Source organism: Bombus huntii, chromosome 5 (genome assembly GCF_024542735.1).
Source record: "Bombus huntii isolate Logan2020A chromosome 5, iyBomHunt1.1, whole genome shotgun sequence".
In the NCBI taxonomy this organism is placed as follows: Eukaryota; Metazoa; Arthropoda; class Insecta; order Hymenoptera; family Apidae; genus Bombus; species Bombus huntii.
In genome coordinates, this window is record NC_066242.1 from 15099610 (window position 1) to 15121245 (window position 21636).

Consider the following 21636-nt stretch of genomic DNA (forward strand, 5'->3'; position numbering starts at 1 on the left):
AGGAACGATAAACTTTTCAATCTGACATTTGGAAAATGTTAATTATAAAAACCGATATTACAACCGCACAAAGAAGCTCGAGGATATATCTCACGTTTAGTGACACGTCCATCTTCGGTGCAATATAAATAGTTGTACGTATTACGTAATTTTATTTCGATATATTCCTATTTAAATATACATTTTTCGATTAAATCTCTATTCAAATAAATTCTTAATAATTTCTTATTCGAATAAATCCTCATTCAGATAAATACTTATTCGATTGGATATTTATTCAATTTTGGCGATGAATATAATTTTATTCCATATTTTTATTCGTCAGCTGTTGCTCGAAAGAAATTTTGACCAGCATTGGAAGAAAGAGAAAAGATCGAAATCCATCTGAAAACTGAAACGACATAGTAAATGGAAATACTTCGCGTTTTCCATGTTAGTGTTTATTCGTAAATTATTGCGGGGGAATAATGCATAGATTTTGCGTAATCGAGATATCTAGAATAATACGCGCGTCAATATTTATAATTTATAAATGACGAAAGCTCGAAATAAAGGGTATTCCACGCTTCGCAATAAAATATTAAAAGTGCGTGTGACGGATGCCGAGGATCTTTGTGCATTTTTATGCATCAAAAAAGAGTAGATATAATAAAAATAAAACAGTGAATATCGGCGTAAAAATGATAAACGCTGTTAAAACGAAACGAATCTCAAGTGAAACCTTTGTAGAAGATAAAAACAGAAGTAAGATGGAAGAGAACTTGAAGAAGCAAGATCTACGGACTATAGAAAGAGAAACCAGAGTGTACGTGCGTCTTGCGAAAAACCAGATGTACAGAAGCGAGTGTAAGTTGCACGAGAAAGAAAGAAAAAAAGAAAGATGGAAGAAAGGAGGAAGAAGATGAGACGTTGGATGAAAGATGAAGAGGAGGGTGGAGTGATATAAACAGAGCAAGAAGAAAGGAAGAAAGTCGAGGAAGAGAGAAAGGTGGAGGCGAGGCGTGTGTGCAGAACGGAGGCAATGTCACCGAACTTACATAATGTGTCCTGTTTCTTCAATTACACGCGCCGAGATATCGATGCAGCGTACATTTAGGTCGCTTGTACCTGTATATATATGTATATTCGAGAGACCTTTGCTCCTGCCATAACTGTGGAGGATGGAAATGGCAGTTGCAGAGCAAAAAGAATGTGGGACGTTGTTCTTTCGAACGCAGATACGCCCGATGTATTTACCCTTTGTATTATTGTCTCGTTTGTTATGTACAAAGTGAGAGGAAACCTGATTCCTTTACGTCAAATCCTCCTCCGTTTCTCTAAACCAACGAGTTGAACAAATCTCTAGACATCTTCTTTCTCAATCCGTTTCTAACTAAAACCATCGTAACCATTAACCGAGAAACTTAAAACTTCCTCCGAGCGATAGAAACAAGTCAAATTCAGCGTTCTATGTTCCTTGTATCGACAAATCGGAAAAATCTCTAGCCACGTATCTTCCTACGCTGGTAATTTAATTTCCAATCTTGTCGCAATGATCACCGCTGTATCTGTAAACTCAGAGACCTAAAATTTCCTTCGGGAACAGTCAAAATCCTCCTTCTCAGCCCCATCCTCGCCTTGGATCTTCCTAAACCGACAAACGTCGAAGATCTTCGTAATAGCCGCAGAAAATGTTCGTTATAGCCTGTTTTAAATTCACCAATCGATGGAACCTTCGATGCCAACATAACGCAAAGGAACGGAGACACAGGGTAACCTACGATAAATGTCAAATCGGTGGCAAAGATCGTGGGACGAGGCATCGAACCGTGTTACGCCCGTTTCGGCGCGTAGTTCTTTCCTCGGCGGTCAGAACATCGGTAAAATCCAGCTATCGAAAGCAGATCGATCCACGCAACGTCGTCAGCTCCCTCGAGGTGTTCCTCGGCTGGCTAACTTTATCGGGCTCGCTCTACTTTCCATTTTAATTGCGAACACCTGGGATTCTTCGATGGAATCCGACGACTGGAAACGAATGGCAGATGCGACGTGTCCGCGCGAATGGTGGGATCCTACGTCTGTAAACGTCGCCGGCGACACTTTCCACTCGAATGGTTCGTCGACGCGACTGGCAGACGTTTTCTAGGTGAATGGAACGGGGATTCTGGATAGTCGGTTGATACCAATCGACGGAGAAATGGGAGAACGAAGGGTGATCAGGTACGGTTCTGACGTGTTTGAAAGTCTCATTACGTGGTATATGTTGTACCAATATCGAGGAGATTGGAGTGGTTTGCAGAGAAGGGCAGAGGATGTGCTTAGAGATTTTGGAGTTGTATCGATTCGATTGGTTTCGATTGAATCTTTTATGGATACAACTAAAAGGAAGCATCCTAAGTACAGATTCGTTTCATCCTGTAAATATTATAACGTATTACGCGTATTCCGTATATTTTTCAATTTTGCCCAAACGAATAAACGTTCTGTCTATAATAAAATACCAAAACTGTACCGTTTGGCCAGTAGGAACGAGCAGAATATAATCAGGAACGTTCCTGCGTGTTTCTTCTACAATATAAATTTGGCATTTGTTACGTGTATCGGTGCAGTCTAAATTTAGTATTGGAAGAAGGCTAAAGGCACCCTGTATCCTATCTAGACGACTGTTCGAAAGATAAATTATTTAAAAAGATACCGTAGCTGTACCATCACGAGAGTCTTTACATTCCAAAACTGATAATTTTCCTATTATCGCAACTTTTACGATAACTTTTATTTTCCAATTTGCAAAATCGCGCTGTATCGTAAAAAATTCGCGAAAACCAAATGTTCCGTCTCCGTCACTCGTATATCGTGTAGCTTACCAAATTTCCTTGTTGTCAGAGGCGCGGCAGAAATTCCTCTCGCGGAGGGATGACCGATGCGTGTATTGGCGCGGGTGAGAGGTGGAAAGCGAGAAGAAGAAAGGTAAGAGGTGCGGATCCCTTCCCTTTCGTTCAGAAGCTTGGAAGAAGACTCGAGAGGAGATCGGTGTAGTCGCAGTGCATCGGCTGCTACACGCTGGCCGAACGTTCGACGTCGGACACCTTCGCCGGGACACTCATGCAACGTGCGACAAAATGCCGACCACGCTGCCCGTTCTGTGTAAGTGTCGTCAACGTGAACAGGAATCCGATTTCGACCGCGTTCTACCGTATAGCGTACGATTCGAGGCCGATTGCTCCCAGGCTACGCTCGACTTCGACAGAGTCAGATCGATTTATCTGTATGGGAAACGTAGGTCTTTTCCCTCAGCGACAGGTAAGAGCTGTCCATTGGTTAGTCCAAGAAGGTGTAGAAATCGTCCCCAAACGAAGATCGAATCGCGTGTTAACGGATGACCTTAGAAGGTGTTCGGTTGACGAGGGTTTGACGTGGTTTGACATGGTCTGAGGTGTCTGGCTCGTAGTTAATTCGTGGTGCTCGATTAATGGTTGGTTAATGAAGCACTTCGTAATTGATCGATGGTGTCCGCTCTATGGTTATTTAATTCATAGGTGTTGGATTACAATGTGTACCTAATTTGTACAGCAGCGGTTGTTTGATTTGTGGTGTGCGGCTTGTGGTTGATCTGTTAGTCTGGAATTAAGGTTAGATATTTAACTAACGCTTGGTACAAAGTGTCCACAGTTGAATAGTGGTATTCGGTTTATGGTTGTCTGATTCATAGTTGTTGCATTGTAATGTTTAATTTGTTTGTATTCGATTTTCAATTCGAAATTAAAGCTACATATTTGATTAACAGTTGGCGCCAAGTATCTGTAATCGAATCGCGATATTCGATTTATAGTTGTTTCATTCATGAATTATCTGATTCGTAGTTATTGGATCACACCGTGTTTGCTTTGTATGGTATGCTCATTTGTTCCGAGGTGTACAGTTTGTGGTTGATTCGAGGAGTCCCATTTTTTATGTACCAGCACATCTGACCTGCGATATCGTATTTATAGTCGGATTGAAGTCGATTTTTACTCGCGTTAACTTTGTGTCGTGTCTTGCATTAGCATGTATCGAAAGGTTCGACTTAAATCTTTATTGAAACGTTTGGCTCCTATCCGAAAGATGATCGAATGTAAGGAAAGAATGTCTACGAGAAGTGACAAGTATATTACAATGACGGCAATGGCTATATTTACGCGTTGGTTGATAGCTTTTGTGTCCTCAGTGACGGTCGAAGAAAAAAGCATAGCTATTGAGTAGTTTGACAGCTATATTTTTAACAGAAGTACGAAGCTGATGTTAGTTAAAGATAAGAGAATGTAAAAAGGGACGAATAGATACTTTAATACTAGAACTACCTTCGGTGTAAATGAACTATCTCAAGGAATAACGATCAAGTATCTCTGACAATCCTTTAAATCTTAATTTAAACCGTAATTAATAAAATTGAATAGTCAGATGCTTGCCGGGTACGATCGGCGCATATTGGGGCCATTTTACAAGACCACATTATGTGTCCGGTATTTTGTGGCTAAAACCTTATGAACGTATCACAAATTAATAAAATTAAAAATGTCGTCTATAGGTCAAGGTAGTGCAGCGATTAGACATAAAATAGCAAAGTTCACGATTCCTAAGTACAGTCATGCTGGCGATTTCTCACGAGACTTGCCTCGTACTGTTTATACTTTGTATCGTGCGTAACTGCAGCTGTGTATCTCGCCAAAAAATCAACAATTTTCGGTTCGTCCCGAGTCACTTTCGCAGGTTTGCCTCGTACTGTCTGCACATAAATTTCTAGACGATGAATATTCAGGAATTATGTCAACATGAATATTCTATAAGTATGAAGCACCGAGTGTAAAGTAATTTGCTTCATCTTCGTCTAATTCTCAGTTCATTGATACTTCTTAACAGAATTCAGAAATAACGAGCTTTAGAGGGATTAATCTATTGGAAGATCATTGTTTCAACATTGCGGCTGTTGCGTGGGCGTAATTTATTTCGTTTGGCATTTACTTGGCGAATAAATTGGTGAAATAATAGATCTGCCTTCCATGATATAACAATGAACTCTGAGATATTTTATTTACACTTCCTCTGGAAAGTTTGCAGCGTGCTAAGAATCGAACGGACAGTTCCTTCGATAAATAAATATTATTATTCTTCTATAGTATCGAAGCTAATCGTATCTAATTATATGTAAAAACGAAAATTCTATAGTTACGATATTCCGATCTGTCAGAAAAACACACGGAAAGGTATGTTTCGTCGAAAAAGAAAAAAGTGTGTCAAACATTTGAACCTGATTGTGCATGCAACAAACTTGGAAATAATTTTCTTTAATCTGCGATATATGTTAAATCTGCAGTTCCGTCTTCGCGCGATACAAGTGAAATCCTGGTGATTCGTGAACTGCACGAGAGACAGGAACACGTAAATATGTTCTCACGATTCTACTCGGTGTATACAACGAAATTCTGTTACGATTGTACGAATGAACGAGAGATTCAATTGATCGGAAGTAACATGCAGATTGCCACGATAGATTAGATAAAATACAGATTGGAATTTTTGCTGTCGTAACTTCTTAAGAGTCCTCGTGCATCTGATCGAAGTTCCTTATTAGTTAAAGTATTATCATTCTGTCGTGACTTTTTCATTTTTACGAGTTACGCTCTTCGGATATATTTTAATTACCTTCTTAATTAAAAGTTCTTAATTAATGTCCCGGAAAAGAAGGTAACATTCTTTGTTAGCGTTTTTATCTTTCTTTTTGAGCGTTTCTTCCATTTTAACGAAATGGAACCTTTTCTATTTTAGGTGAAAAGGATATTCTAATTTGTCGATATATTTAATGGATCGCGTGTAAATTACGGAGGGATGATCTTGTAATTATTTCGCTCGTTACAGTTCATTCTTTACGTCGTCGAATATACATGTAGAAATTGCGTAACATCCTTTCACAGATAAATTCTCACCGTCAGCCGTGCATCAATCAGTAGCTGATCGAATTGCAATTGAATTTAACGTGGCTACTGGTTTCTTCGTGACGACAGTGAGAATGGAGCGTGAATGAAACAAAGAGCTGAATAGAACAGTAAAAGCAGTACAAACTTTGTAATAGTCAACTTCGATAAAGTTGAAACAAATTACACGCGAAGTGCCGAATAATTTCTTAATCGTAAATATTATTTGAGAAATATTAAGAAATTAAAGAAATTGGGTATTAGCAGAAAAATTACTGAATACTTGTACATCATCTTAAATATTATTTTACGTTTTGAAACAAATAAAATCTATTTTAAGTAACATATTTGTTCTTTTTAAATTGGTATAATTTTACACGATAAAAAGTTGAAAAGTACAGAAAGGGTAAGAGATTGGAGTTAAGTATGAAAAAGAAGAAACAATCTCAACGAAATAAATTAAAAGAAAAGAATTCTAACTTTCGAAAAATTAACTGAATTACGTAATAAGTATACTAAACAGTATCTAGATGGCAACGAAACATCTGTAATTAAAAATGCAAACGAGTGACTTTTAACATGAAAACTTAACCGAATGACCTGGTCTTTCACGATTTACGGTATGCGCGGCTTCCAACTTCTTAGCCATCCAACTTCGTGACCTTTCTTGCGTTCATCTTTTTAATGCCAACATCTACCGCGAGTATAGAGCCTCGCAAGAAACATTTTTATCTCCCGAACAAGAGTATCAACCGTGTGGAATCCATGGAACTCTGATTCTGAACGATAATTGCCCCTCCCACGACACGCGATCCCGTTATCTCGCATTCTCAATGACATCATTGAGCGCTATACTTTTTTAATTAGGTTACACGCGAGAAAGCGTCCGAGACAAAACCTGAAACTGCTCTCCTACGTCTTTTTTTTTAGATGTATTTTTAGACTGTATACATTTATAGATTTCTATATTCTAGTGAATTAATTAAAGAATATTTTTCTATGAAACAGGATTATACTATAAATATTACGCGATAAAATTCCTTAATTTTTAAGTTAAGCCGCGAATTTTCGACCAAGCTGTAGTTATAATTATTTTTTCGAATTATAAGATTGGAAATTTTTTTTTTTAATTTATTTATCAAAATTTACAATCAATTCTCGCATTGAGAATTTTCAGTAATTTTTTCTGGCGTGGCGCAGTGACATGGCTAATTATTTATAATAAGTTAATACTTATTATAGATTGGAAATAAAACGAAAACTATATCTTTTTCGAAACACGTATCAATAGAAATACCTACGTTAAATAAGAAGAAACACGATAAAAGTACAGAGAAATCTAATTGTGGAATCTAAATTGTCGTAAAAATGAAACTGAATTTTGAGAGAAGTACAATCTTTAAATTATATTTCCTTCGAATGGATCTACTAATTACGGTTTAAATATCTTGAAACAAAAGCAGACAGTTCTTTCACAAGATCAGTTTAATTAACATGTACCGCTGCGTTTCGTAAAAAGTAAAAAATTTGCGTCAAGATTCAGTTACCTGTGTAAATAAATCGAAAAGGCTGATTTTTCTATTCTTCTTGTCAAGTCTATAAAAATATTGTACGATATAGCCATTATATCTTAAATTATAGTCACTGGAGTACAGGTTAATGATGTACTCAGTGCGTCACTAGAATTTCGTCACAAGGATTCTTTTCGTAATAAAATGGAAGCAAATGTCTGTTGCAGTAACCAGAGTGTGCGTCAGAGACGATGGAAATTCAGTGTTCTGAGTTAATGCAACTCGCGGCCCGCAAATATGAATTATAATAGTTGCGACTATACAGCGGTGACGAAACGTCGCCAGAGATTCTACTGACAGAATCACGAATTACATAGAACGAAGAAGGCAGAAAAAAGACCAGCGATCATTAAGGAACAATAGGTGTTTCTCCTAAATTATCTTAAACGCTAAATTGTCAGGTCAAGTGACTAAGGCAGAGACTTTCGTGATAGACTCGTCGCAATTCAATTTTCTGTTTGTGTTCTCGAGACAAACAGCGAAAAGACTTTAGAATCTTAATGAATCACGGCCTTTTCACGAAATTACAGTTGAAACGAAGATTAATTGGACATTTTAACTAGTTTTTCGGACAAACGATAGCTTCAGCTCGAACAGTTAATTAAAAAAATAAATGTATATACAGGCTGGTTGGTAACTGGTGGTACAAGCGGAAAGGGGGTGATTCTACGCGAAAAAAGAAATCGAAAATATAGAATAAAAATTTTTCGTTCGAGGCTTTGTTTTCGAGAAAATCGACTTTGAATTTTCGCTCGGTACGCGTGCACTTTATCGCGTCTCGTTATAACGGATCTCACTGTAGATCGTTGTCTCGATGGAAAAATTAAAAAAACAATTTTTATTCTATATTTTCGACTTCTTTTTTTGCGTAGAATCACCCTCTTTCCGCTTGTACCACCAGTTACCAACCACCCTGTATATATATCTGTATGCGTGTTAGAATTCTGCTTTAAAGTATTGGGTTGGCAACTAAGTGATTGCGGATTTTGTCAATACCACATAATGACAAAATCCGCAATCACTCAGTTGCCAACCGAATAACTTTAAATAGTTTTTGAGACGATTAGTAGCTTGTGGTCAGAGAGACGAGGAAAACGAGAAGTTAATATACGAGGATGTTACTAAATTGTATTGGTCGGATAATATTGGTTAACAAATTTGTTAAATAACTAGTAGCCTGTGGTTAGAGAGACGATGGAAGTACCAAATGAATATGTACGTGTTAGAATCTTAATAAATCACAGTCTTTTCGTTAAATTACTGTTGACAAAATTCTAGTTGGTCGCCTTAACCAATTTCGTTTGAACGAATAATAGATTGCAATGGAAGGAGCAATGAAATTAAAAAACAAATTGTTACGATCCTAATAAATCACGACTTTTTCATCAAACTGTCATTATAACCTGTTTCTTGAATAAATTGATCGCCACTTCTTTATTACGCATATAAATTTAGTAAACCGGGTATCGACGAAATCGAGACGAGCTGGCCTCGGTCAGTTTCTCAAAAACGACTGCGAGGACGAGAAAACAAATCGATTTAATTAATCTAATTGAAATAATTATAAACGACTGTCTAATCGATTACGAGAGACGCGAACGTTTAACGCTATTAATAGCGTTAAAAACCCGTCATCGGATAACGCTAATCGGTCGATTGTGCTCGTTAACATCTCGAAAATTTATCGAAATTTCCTACTTTTACTTGCGCCTTGGCAAACTTTCGAATTCGTTTCGCGACATAGAACGCCTTCTTTCTCTTACGACGAACAAAACGCGCCAGCTTTTTCAACGCACGTTCAAATATTCTCGAAATAGAGCGCTCGAGTACTGGTTCTAACGTATAAAATACTAAACGAGTCATCTCGAGTGGTTCGCTTTCGAACTCGATGGATGCCTATAACCGGATCGTGAGGCTATTGTCTCGCTCGACTTTGTTGTTTTACATGATTGGATGACAGTCGAGGGAAAGATGGTCATTAGAAGCGACGAGCTGTGAATGAGTGTATCGATTAGAGGGGAATCGTAAAGGGGCGATGTTATGTTGTTGCGGGGGATCCGGCATTGGAGGAGCAGCGATGTACGCGTATGTAACGCGAAGTAGAAAGTGGAATTCGCGGATCGGGAGGAGATGATAAGCGGCTACGCCATGCGTTTCCTTTGCAAGCGTTGGAAATGGAAATAAACGCTGCTGTATCGACCGAGACATTGGGAAAACTTGCAGATCCGAAGCTTGGGAATTCAAACGTTGAAATTAATCTTACGGGGTACAAGAGGAATTTGAAAAAGTTTGCAGATTAATCTCTCGAAGGACGCATTTTTTAAAGTCAAAAAGATATAACATTTTTCCGAACAGGTACCGATGTATCCTACGATCGAGGATCGAGAGTATAACTGCTGCGATTCATCACGCGGAAGACGAGAAGAATTTTAAAAAGTTTGCAAATTAACCTCTCCAGAGAGGTATTTTTTAAAGCTAGAAAGATATTTCTTCGTGCAAAGACGTATCGATATCCTCGATGTTTCATAAAGTGAACATAATTCCAGTGGTTAACCGTGTTTTGCATATTATTTTTCTCAGACTACATACACGATTTTTATTCTACTTGGAATTATTATTATTATTATTATTATTATTATTATTATTATTATATTTTTAATCATTCGCCTATGTAACATCTCTAGTAGAGGCACTCCTCTTTGCACAGATCTCGTGACGCTGGTCTTATGCAACATTCACGGCAGTCTTGAACATGAAATTCCAAGGAGGAGCTTCCTGTCACGAAGAGCCATTGATGGTACCAGGGGGAGGTATTGCGTTCGTTTCGTTTCGCGTGTATTCACGCGGATGCGTGCGTACGATTAAACAAGCCTACGATGTCGTTTCAGGAAGTTCTTCGATCCGGAAGAAGAGGGAGCGTTCGACAGTTACGGATCTGCTGGTGGCCAGTACGATCCATACCAAGAGAAAACAGGTAGATTGTTCGTTTCTTGTCTTTTTTTTTCTATGAAATTCCTTACTAATTAACGCGTAGCGATTTTAATGATTTAATTTTATGCCAATTAACCGTAAAATCACGAAATTCGTAGAATCGACGAATTATCTTGTTTTATCGAGATGCAACGTACAGGGGAATGTAACTTGAAATTGTAATTATCTTAACTTTCGATCTCGTAAAATGATATAAAGTGACATGTAATCGAGCGAGATGATATATCGTTCGAATGATCATTTTTCAAGTATCTTATTTGAACAATGTCCGAGTCTATATCGCCGTGTGTTACTTAAAGTGTGAAAAATTTGTAACGTCTGGATTTAATATCGCTGCCAGATACTGTCAGCCATCGTAATAATTGATAACTGGTTGAACAATGCTACCTAACAAAGTCGATGGCACTGTGAATAGAAAGATCCTTAACAAGGAACGACGATAACTATCTGTAAAGTGATTCTATGAAAATAATCAGTCGGAGAATGGGGACGGGTCAAGGAGTCCCTTCGTTTTCTCGCAATTTCTAATATAAAAACTAAAATTGACTTTCCATTAAATCTCCACTGCGCGGAAGAATTCTCGTTAACATTTCTCAATTTTCATCTTTAGATTTTATTTGCCTGCAATCACAGTTACTTTACTCTTATGTCCCCAGCAATTAATAACTCGTGACATCATTTTTATTCATTGACACGATTATTTAATACGTCTACAGTCAACAAAGAGCATTGTCATAGGAACGGAGGTGCGAATAAAAAGGACTCGCAATATGCTAATTCTCCGACGCTTAGGCGGTATAATGTTATTCATCTTGTTTCTTTTTCTTCGATTGATTACGCGTTGACACCGATTCCATCGATCGATGCCAGTGTTGTTAAAAACAGACACTCGTTATGAATGATCGATCATTAGAAACGAGGATTCGTGTTGCAAAATATTTCCAAGATTCTCGGTATTTTCTGCATTTCTGCAATTTTATATTCCCATATTATACGTATATTTTCAAGATTCTACGTGGCTTCTAAGCAGTCTCACGAAAAGTACAAAATTACTGCTCCTCTCGACAAGCGTAAGACTGTTTAACGCAAGGTACAATCAATCTTACACCAAGCCGAAGAACTTCTCACTACGACGATGATCTATCAAAACGAGGCAAATTAGTATCGACACCTTTAACATTAAGTACAGAAATTACGAGGAAATCGATGGGTGAATCTAAATTGCTATACGAAGGTCCTCCATTAAAGATATAATTGCGAGTTACAGTCTCTTTTACAGGTACGAAGGAAAAATCCTGATTACCGAGATTATTAATAATTTTTCTTTATTTTTCCATCTTCGCAAAGTATGAACCTACATAGTTAAATACCGAATGATAGACGTTCCGTTGGATTAAAAAGCAGAGTCGTCGGACGAGGACATTATCAAGTGGCGTGAAAGGCGTTAGGTATGACGGATGATGGAAAAATCGCGCCATAGGTCACGTGAAACCTCTCGCGACTTACAAGGAGCAAACCAAAGAAATCACGTGTGGCGCTGTAAACGAAGCGAACACGTCCTGTTAAATGTCACACACGCTGGATTATCCTGACGAGGTGTTTTTCACGACCTTGACTCACCACGAGCCATTATGCTCCTTTATGTAAGGCCTGGCACGTGATGATTCAGTTTCTCCACGTGAAATCTGTGTTGGTCGAAGCTTTCATTTTAATCATTGTTTATTCGGTTTTGAATATTTCTTTTCTGGCTGAGCAGATATTTTACATTTATACTTTCTACGATTACGTATTATCTTATCGAATTATATATGAATAACCTTGTCCTCTTTAAATAAATTCTGTTGCATACTGCACGGAGAAATGAAAGAATAAAATTCAATCGATAATTTTCTCATTATTTAAAATCTACCATGATTGGATTTATTGTAATTTTACTTTATCTTCGAAGTTGAAGAATCGACGAAGAAATGCATATTGAAATAAATATTTTATGGAACATAGAACAAAGAGATTTAATCGAATTCCAATGATTCTTTGTTTTTACGAAATGGATCACTTGTATAATTTATCTAAAGATCTGGTGGAGTACAAAAGAATTTTTTAAACGATTTTTCACTAAAAAGTCTAAGAGCCTGAAATTTGATATTTAGTTGTTGAAAAAGTGAAAGTTTCTACGCTTTGCAAGAAGTTGGAGTTTTAAACAAACGTAAGTGTGTTTGCTCGAACAAACAATTAACAGGCCATTCATAATCATCGTAACATTTACCATAATTCAGAATGTATACCTTTCGTTCTTAGCATATACGAGCACAATCATCGCATCGTTCAAAGTTCATTGAAATGCTCACAGTCATTCGATGATATTTATTTAATGTCATGCTAAGACGATCTGCAGATGCCTGCCATTCTCTCCAATTTGTTACTACAATATACGATGTAATTTTGGAATATCTTGTCGGTTTTATCGTCGATAATAACCCGCAATATAAAATCAATGGCATGGCTATCCAATTCATTTGGCTAATATTATTCACGTTTATTAATTCGACGCTTCTTGTTCGACTATTAAGCGAGCAGTGAATACTAAGCGATTGTATGTTCTTTTCATTTTTTTGTTTTAGATTTGTCAGACATTAGGAGGAACGTGCCAGGAGAACCAGGTATTGATTATCCGGCATACACGACGCTCCCTCAGACAGGTTTCACGTGCGAGGGACGCTCACGAGGTGAACTAAATTGCTCCTTTTTCTACCTTCGTAAAACTCAGTATATGGTTAATACATCATTCCGGAATAAAAATCTTTACAAGATAAGAGATTTATTCGCATAGAATTTCATCATAAAGTTGATATAATTCTTACTTACTATTTATATCGTTACACATAGATTGAATTATATTTTTGTAGTTAATATAACTAATTATACTTGTAATCTAATTATCTTGAAACAAAGGTACTTTGTATAATATAACTGTACGATAAGTTTTAGAGAAATAGTTAGAGCAATTAATTGTTAATCTAACAAGCTAACAAGTGTCTTGTAAATATCTCGATTCTCGATGGATTTCCGATTTTTTCTTCTAGAAATAATATTTCTCTTTCTCTATTCCCGGAAGCAATACATCGGCCACGTTATTTTACAATTTTGCATTTGTAATTTTTCGCTGAAATACTTGGAATTTTCAGATAATATAAGACAAAAGATTTCTGCAGTGACTGATATATAGAATCGAAGCGAGTATGCTTCTAGATGCAATTCAATTCCTCGGAATAAAATCGAAACAGATCTACGTACACCTTTACCCTCAATTTCACTTCATAATGCTGCGAATTACTACGTACACGAAGAGATTCTGTTCGGACAGCTAATGCAACCACGTCAGAGTTAGTCAATTTTCACATAGCGATCAATGGTATGACCGCTTGATCTTAACCATTCAGGTCGAAAGAAAGCGGTTGAAATTGGCATCTATATTAATAAAATTCATAGATTGCTTGAAATTGAACGTATTTGTCGTGAATATCTTTCGAATCAAATGGAAGAGAATATTCACTTCCTCTGTGAACAGAGCAGTAAAAGTAAGAAAATTCTCGATACAATAATATGCTTAATAATAATAATATAAAATCTTTTTTAAATCTCAACTTTCTTTTGGGATTCGTATGTTTAATTACATAAACTTTCTCATTTATGAAGAATATTAAAATCAACCATATGAAACTGCAATGGTATGACCGTTTGATCTTAACCATTCAGGTCGAAAGAAAGCGGTTGAAATTGGCATTTATATTAGTAAAATCCATAGATTGCTCGTCCGATTGTTCTGCCAGAGTTCGTAGAAACGAAATTGAACGTATTTGTTGCGAGTATCAAATGGAAGAGAATATTCACTTCCTCCGTGAACAGAGCAGTAAAAGTAAGAAACTTCTCTATATAATAATATACTTAATAATAATAATAATAATTTCCTTTTGGGATTTGCATGTTTAATTACGTAAACTTTCTCATTTATAAAGAATTTTAAATCGATCGTATGAAACTACGATCTTCGGTATTACCCTACTAAATTTAAATCCTGCAAAACGACATTTATATTATACACCAATTATTAATAAAAAATATTAGAACAAACGGTTTCCAGAGTGTACGTATCCCATTAAAGATCCACGTGCATCAGCTTTATCCTACGACCGATTACCATTGATTCACACGTGTTTCACGCTTTTCCACGTGCAGTATCGATGTCAAGGATGTCTCTCACGCACACGATGCTAGCACGTGCGACCTGTGAAATCCATTCGCAGTATTTTCTTCGGTTTCGCAATAGGTCAGCGTTGCACTAGCCGTGGGGCAAAACTTGTCGCAAAAATCGCACGAAAATGTTTGCCGATGTACATTTCAGCTGGAAAGGCAAACGTTCGCGTCGCCCAACGAAACGTATTTATCTTCGGCTACGCGTGTTCGTTCAAGATCTGGTATGAATCTTCTTCTTGCGTCTTATGAAAACTTTCAGCTCGTGGAACGTTGCCAGAAGCAAAGTAACGATAACAATTGAAACTTAGGAAATTGTTGGATTTGTTAGAAAATTTTTATACAGAGTCGAAGAAGAGAGGTTCGATCTCCTGATTTGGATTAGATTCGAGTTTAGTTTGGATCGGGTTGATAGAAATTGAAACTTGTCAAATCCATACAGTCGCTGAAAGTCTTCCAGAGAACTGTTGATATAATCTGACTGATAAAAATTAGGGACTTTTAAACGTTCATACCGACGAGAAAATAATCTTTTGCCAGTTTCACGATTCTTTGCTGTGAAAATAACAGGTTCGTTGGCGATTTCGTCCACAGACTTAATTACAGTTATGAACAACGACCATTTAGATAAGTGGCGCGAATGAACGAGTTTCAGAAGGCAAAAGAAAGTACAGTCTCAATGTAATACTCTGTTATATAGTTTCTTTATTGAGCAATATCCTGATAATCTTGTACAGTTATACGATGTTCCTGCAGAAGCAACAGAATGTCGGCGAAAGCGACTCAACAATAAGATAAAGGCCAGACGGATAATCCAAACGATTCTGACGCGAGGCAATCGCCGTTCAGAAGCTTAGTATGCTGTTATTCAGCTGGTTACAAATCGGCACGGTGTTTGACTTTTGCCGATGGAAAATAGCGAAAGCTTAATATTTTATCTTACTGTATGGGAATTTTTCAGGAGGAAGATTTCAGTTTTTTCTTTCCTTTGAAAAGGGAATTACTTTGAAGTTTTTTAAAAATTAATTTTTTAATTCTGACGTTTGATTAAAAATTTGTATAGAAAGAGAAGTTGAACAGTTTCAGTTTCGAATATTAAATTAAATTTATCCTATATGCGTGTGTGTAAAGAAATTAGCCAAAACTTGCAACGTCTTCTTGCAACGCATGTAATTGGGATCATCGCGAACTTTACAGAACCTGTCATTCTTTTCCAAATTTATCCGTGTTTAATGGAAAAGTGTTCGATTTTTGGTCATTTATTTCGTCCTAAATTTATAGAATAAAACGTCACGCGATTCGTGTTCCTTTATTTCATCCTGTTTAGTCTTTCTCCAAGTTTTAACAGCTTCTAGCTCGCTGGATGTTGGCCGTATCAAAAATTTGTCCAGAAGATGGAAATTGTTTTTTTACTTATAGGTTTGCGACGTGATTTTTCCTGGTTGTTGGCTAGCTTAGGTGACAGACAGTACAAATATGATTACCCTAATATGATTACAAAAAGGAAATTAAATACTCACATCCTCGATCTCTCTTTCTATCGACTCTATTACGATAAATTGTTTGGTTTTCTCGTTTGGTTTCAATAATTTGTCGTTGGTTTCTAAAAAGCTAAATCACACTATCTTATAGCGAAATTGAAAAAATGTCTAACACGTCCAACTGGCATTAAATCAAACGCAATTCTAAAATAAAAATCGAAGCCTCACGACTTCGACTTTTCCTTCTTTCCTGAAAGAAACCTCGGTAACTACTTTTAATGCGTCATCCATCACTGTTACGTTCGATACACACGATATCCATTTTCTTGTCGAAAGAAATCGTGGCGAGCATTCATAGAATGAAGAAAGCAACTTAATTGAAATTTCCAAGCAGCAGGTCAAACACTGGGGCGTCTTTTGTATCGCGAGTCTAAACTCGCGGAAGAAACCGCGTTATTAGATAATTCAAAGGAAGAGAGAAAGATGTCGAACAAGCATAGAAACGTCGTCTCGCGTCCCTTACGTAACGCGCATAGTACTTAAACATTGCTTATTGCACGATTATCTTAAATTGAAAAAAACTGAATAAAGGAAGATTTAGGAGACAGGAGCACGGATTGACCAAGTATCGATTGAATAACGAATCGAATTGTTCATATTTCGTTTTGGTAAATCGTTGAAATTCTTTTGGAAGATATAGTGTTATTATCAGAATGGAAAATAAAATATCCAGTTAGTCGTATTGAAATATCGAAATTCAGGGAATTGGAATCTAAATTTCTCTACTAACTAAGAGAAAAATAGGAAGAAAGAATTAGAAAAATTTTTCAAGTACGTGAAATGTTTCAGTCTCTTATAAAACTATGGATTAAAAATAATAATTGAAAGAATGATAGAGAGCTTTAGAAATGTCTGCCATCCGAACACTCGGATATTCAAAAAGTGGAGATATTGCAGATTTTGTATTTCGATATCGAAGGTTATTACGGAATCTCATAATGTAAAAAAATAAACATTTCTAATTTTCCTTAGGGTACTACGCGGACGAGGTGGCGGGATGCCAGGTTTTCCACGTGTGCCACGACGTATTGGTCTCCTCCTTCCTCTGCCCCATAGGCTCTGTATTCAGCCAAAAGCTGCTCACCTGTGACTGGTGGACCAAAGTAGACTGTTCAGCTAGCAGCAAATACATAGACGTGAATCGTAACAGTTACCAGCAAGATGACGACGAGATGATTCGAAACGCTTACGCAATGATCAGTCTCCAATCAGGAACAGACGTGACCAAGGATGGTCTGGTGGATCCTGATCGAACTGGAAGCGTGGTGGACTATCAGAGAGGTCCAGGAAGAATCCTCGACTATTCGTCAGTTGACACAACAGGAAACGACTTGAGGACCAATTTCGAAGACTATCGTAGACCTGCCAATCGAGATTTCCTGCCACCCTATCAACTCAAAGACAAAAAGCCGGAAATTAGTGGAAATTATCAAGGCAAATTCTATTCTAGCGAGAAATCCAGGTCTCCCTACGAAGATTCGCCGATTATTCGAGTTCAGAAGATCAACGATCCAGGATATGGAAACCAGAGGAACAAAGATTTCCAGGAGACCTATCGAAGGCCCAACGAGTTCACCAATCAGTTCCAACCATCTTACGCACCTACTGTACCGACTGTCACCACTACAACTAGGAGATTTTACTCTCCAACTGTCCCTACCACATTCAAATCGTCTACTTTGGCATACAACAAGTTGGACCAGGCGATAGACAGCTCTGAATATTATCTTTCGCGCAGTAGGTCAAACAGCTTCGTCACTCCTCCTACCAGAGTCTTCTCGAACGACGACAAGAGTAGACAGGATTTAGGAAGAGACTTGAAAATATCTGAAGCTGTTTCTTTGAGGAAACCGAACAGGGATGACGATTATAGTAGACAGGAGAGTTACGAGTATGATTACGACGATGTCAATAGCGACGAAACGAGAGACGAACGTCCTAAAGAGAGATTCCAGGTGAGAGTTCTCGACGATTTTAATTACAATCGTACCAAAGTGTCGAACGGAGGAAGTTCTTTGTTTGATAGGGTCTACGCAGGATTCAACCACAACAGCAACGACGAAGAACCTCTGGACGACTTCGAAACGAGAGGTAGCATTGGTCTAGGCCACGCGTTTCATCAGTCGTTCAGGGGAATCTCGGTTGACGAACAGAATCCTGCGAGAGACGAAACCAAAGTTTATGGTGAAACTCAAAGAGGAATTAATTTCAATAAAGAAGAGATTAAGTACACCTTGGTCAGACCGGAGCCTACGCGTTATCCCGGAGAAAAGAAAGAGGAAACGACTGAACAATACCAAAGAAACGATCAAAGAGACACCAAAACGAATAAGGAAGAATTTCTGAATAATTTCAATACTTTCCCATCAACGACCGCTTCGTCAATTATCGAAAGTACCATCAAAGCAAGCACGAATCTTCACGAACCACGTTCTTCGATATCAAATGGATCGAGTGACTTGAACAATTCTACTGACGTAAATTCCGAATTTTTTAATGAGAAACATTCCATCGATACAGAGGACAGTGGTTCTCAAACGCCTAGACCAGTCGAATTTCTAGAATCTCCTCAAAAGACGCAAAGTAAGTTCCAGATAAAGGTGCCAGATATACCTGAAGGATCCACTTTATTTAATCGTTACACGACTCAGAATGATGAACCTAGTTCAAGGACGACTGAGATACCGAGGTTCCAGAGCATTGGTTCTGACGATTATGTCGATCAGTCTACTTCTTTCGATAGAAACACAGGAGTAACGACCAATTATGGAAACGCAGAGATCTCTGAAGACTCCAGTTTGCAGAATCATGGTAGTACAGTGGCTAGACCCCTAGTACCCTCCACTGGGTCGTGGTTTTCTTCCTCTTTCTCCGATCAATCGAATACCAAAAGTCCAACGAAAGATTACACCAGGCCCGAAGAAGGTGAATCTCCTCACACAAATCATTTTGATCCTTCTTTCAAATCTACGAACGACACTGAAGAGAAACTTGAGGATAATAAAAAGAGTGAACTTCGGTTTACCACAGATGATGCTGTTCAGAATTCCAGGACGATTTCTGTGAGTGCAAGCACCGTGTCTCCGCCAAAGATTATAAAAGCTATAACATCCTCAGGTTTCGTCAACTCTTCAGGAAGTGTTTCAATAATTAAAACTCCCGAAGAATTGTCGACACAGGGACCGATCGGAATTTCGACATCTCCCGTGACTAAATCTGTCGATATTGAATCTTCGGTGTCAACTTTCAGACCTGTAACGCATAGGAGCATAGAATCAGGCAGAAGATCGGAAGAGAAGTCGAAAGATGACAGAGATAGCGTAGAAGCCTCGACCGTGAATGCTTTACTTGGATCCATCATGCCAGAAACTCTAAAGCACATCGAAGAAGCTATAGAGAAGAATAATTCGCCTTACCAAGTGACGTTGACGATGAACAAAGGCGCGGAGCTGATACCTACCGGACAAGATATAATTAGCAAACTGATAGCCCAACAGGGCAAAGAAACGTCGACTCTCAATGACGAGATACACGAACTAGAAATAATTAGATCTTTGGAGCCAGAAGTTCATAGAATGACAGAGTTACAGATCACTGCGGCGAATATTTCGGACGCGAGAAATGCGTCTAACTTCGGAAACGATTTTATCAATTCCGATCTAACCGATTTTAAAGCAAACAACCCGAATACAGTCAGTCTTCTTCAACTGATGTCGGAATTAATGAAGCATGACCGAGTTCCTCGACCATTTTCCCTGTCAGTCGCTCAAAATCCGGAGCTACAGACAGTAAATTCGAACGTGCAACAGCCGGATGAAGCGACATTTAGGTCTCAAGAGAGTTCTGCGCTGCCGAACTTGAAAACTTCTGCTCCTCGATCGAAAGAAGGGATTCTGGATCAGCTAGAGCAGCATTTCGGAGAACCTCTTTACAGAGAACAGAAAAAGATATTTGATGTTCCTGAGAAACAGAGATCGATTGATTTCCAGACCGCAGTTCTTTTTAGGAACACGAATAAATACGAGGAATCCAGCACCGATAAGACGATCGTGCCGATTGCTCAAACGAATTCTAAGATAGATATTAGGTCGACGACGACATCTACGCCGAAGACCACGTTTGCCACGAAATCCGAGAAGACTGTGGTGAAAACAGAATTTGTTCCATCGATTGGATTCTCTTTTGACACCGACGAGGGTAGAGAAGAATACGTTGAGGCTGTTTTAGGTGGCCTGATCGAGCCACAGGCAGCAGAAAGTCAGAAGAAAGAAATTATCTCGAAAGAGAAACCAGAGGGAGAGACGATTTTGAAAAAGAATGAAACAACAAAAAATGTCCCAGAAGAGGTTTAAGGGTTGTTTCTAGGATGATTTTTCCAAGGATGAACTTAGGTTTAGAACGAAATCTGTGATGTCCTGCCGTTTCGTGCTTTCTATGATAGATCTTCTCGACTATCTTTTTTCTTCTCCCTTAATCGATATTTTTGAATATTTTCTCTTTTATTCTCGGGGGTATTACGAGTTCGAGACTTTTGTAATTAACGTCCCTTCCTTCGTGATTGAAAAATATAACGAATCATTGAATACGGAGGGATTATGGTATAATAATTTGAAATGGGGGATTAATAGTTTTTTACCATTTATGTTGCGAGAGAATTAAACATTTTTTTTCTCCTCCTTATCGATCGAGAGGATTACAAGTACGAAATTTGTATGAAATTAACGTTCCTTGTTTCGTGATTTAAAATTTCAACGAGCTTTTGATGGAAGTCTTGGAAGACGGAGATTAATATTTCTTGTTACCATTTACATCGTAAGCGAAGAAAAAGGGCTGATATATAATTAGTTTCATTAACTCTTTCTAGGATATTCTTACTTTTAATTAAAGCGACTAACATAACAGTGAGTTGGGTGTAAAATGTCTTTAAGGTTTTAAGATAGAACTAGACGTAACATGTATAAAATGGTAATTATATTATCGTTGTTGATAAGATCTATCATTGGTCTTCAGAAAAACAATATCGTTACTATTTGATAATCCAAAATACGTTTTACTAACTTGATAACCTACCAATGACAAGGAACAGGGTTTCGATACTGTAAACTATAGATTCGTAGATGTGTGTGTTAATGTATGTACGAGTGTGCAAGAAGCAATAGTAATTATACGACTATTAAATTGTACCTTATGTAACCCAACATTCTAATGATTCTTAAATATATCCTATCGTTGCGAAGAAGAGCTTCTTTATTTCCTTTTGAAATTCCTTTAGACTTGAAAACGTTGAATCTTTTTAAACTTGATTATTTAAAATTTACAATTCGATAAGTGTGAAATTTTTTAATATCCTACGAT

The 21636-nt window shown here is 37.7% G+C and overlaps 1 protein-coding gene across 1 annotated transcript; it reads left to right on the plus strand.

Annotated features, from left to right (window-relative positions):
- The first annotated feature begins 2870 nt into the window (after positions 1 to 2870).
- Positions 2871 to 21510, plus strand: LOC126865381 (uncharacterized). Its single transcript, XM_050617797.1, has 5 exons — positions 2871 to 3123; positions 10206 to 10308; positions 10387 to 10472; positions 13111 to 13215; positions 17254 to 21510. Exons 1-5 carry the CDS (start codon positions 3099 to 3101, stop codon positions 20631 to 20633), a joined length of 3699 nt encoding a protein of 1232 aa, XP_050473754.1. The 5' UTR covers positions 2871 to 3098; the 3' UTR covers positions 20634 to 21510.
- Positions 21511 to 21636: the final 126 nt, after the last annotated feature.

What these genes read in the sequence shown, in the direction of transcription:
- LOC126865381 (XM_050617797.1), top strand. Translation starts at nt 3,099, where the DNA reads ATGCCGACCACGCTGCCCGTTCTGT. An exon ending in ATTGATGGTACCAGGGGGAG is followed by an intron (nt 10,309 to 10,386) that starts GTATTGCGTTCG and finishes ATGTCGTTTCAG; the next exon opens with GAAGTTCTTCGATCCGGAAG. An exon ending in GTGCGAGGGACGCTCACGAG is followed by an intron (nt 13,216 to 17,253) that starts GTGAACTAAATT and finishes AATTTTCCTTAG; the next exon opens with GGTACTACGCGGACGAGGTG.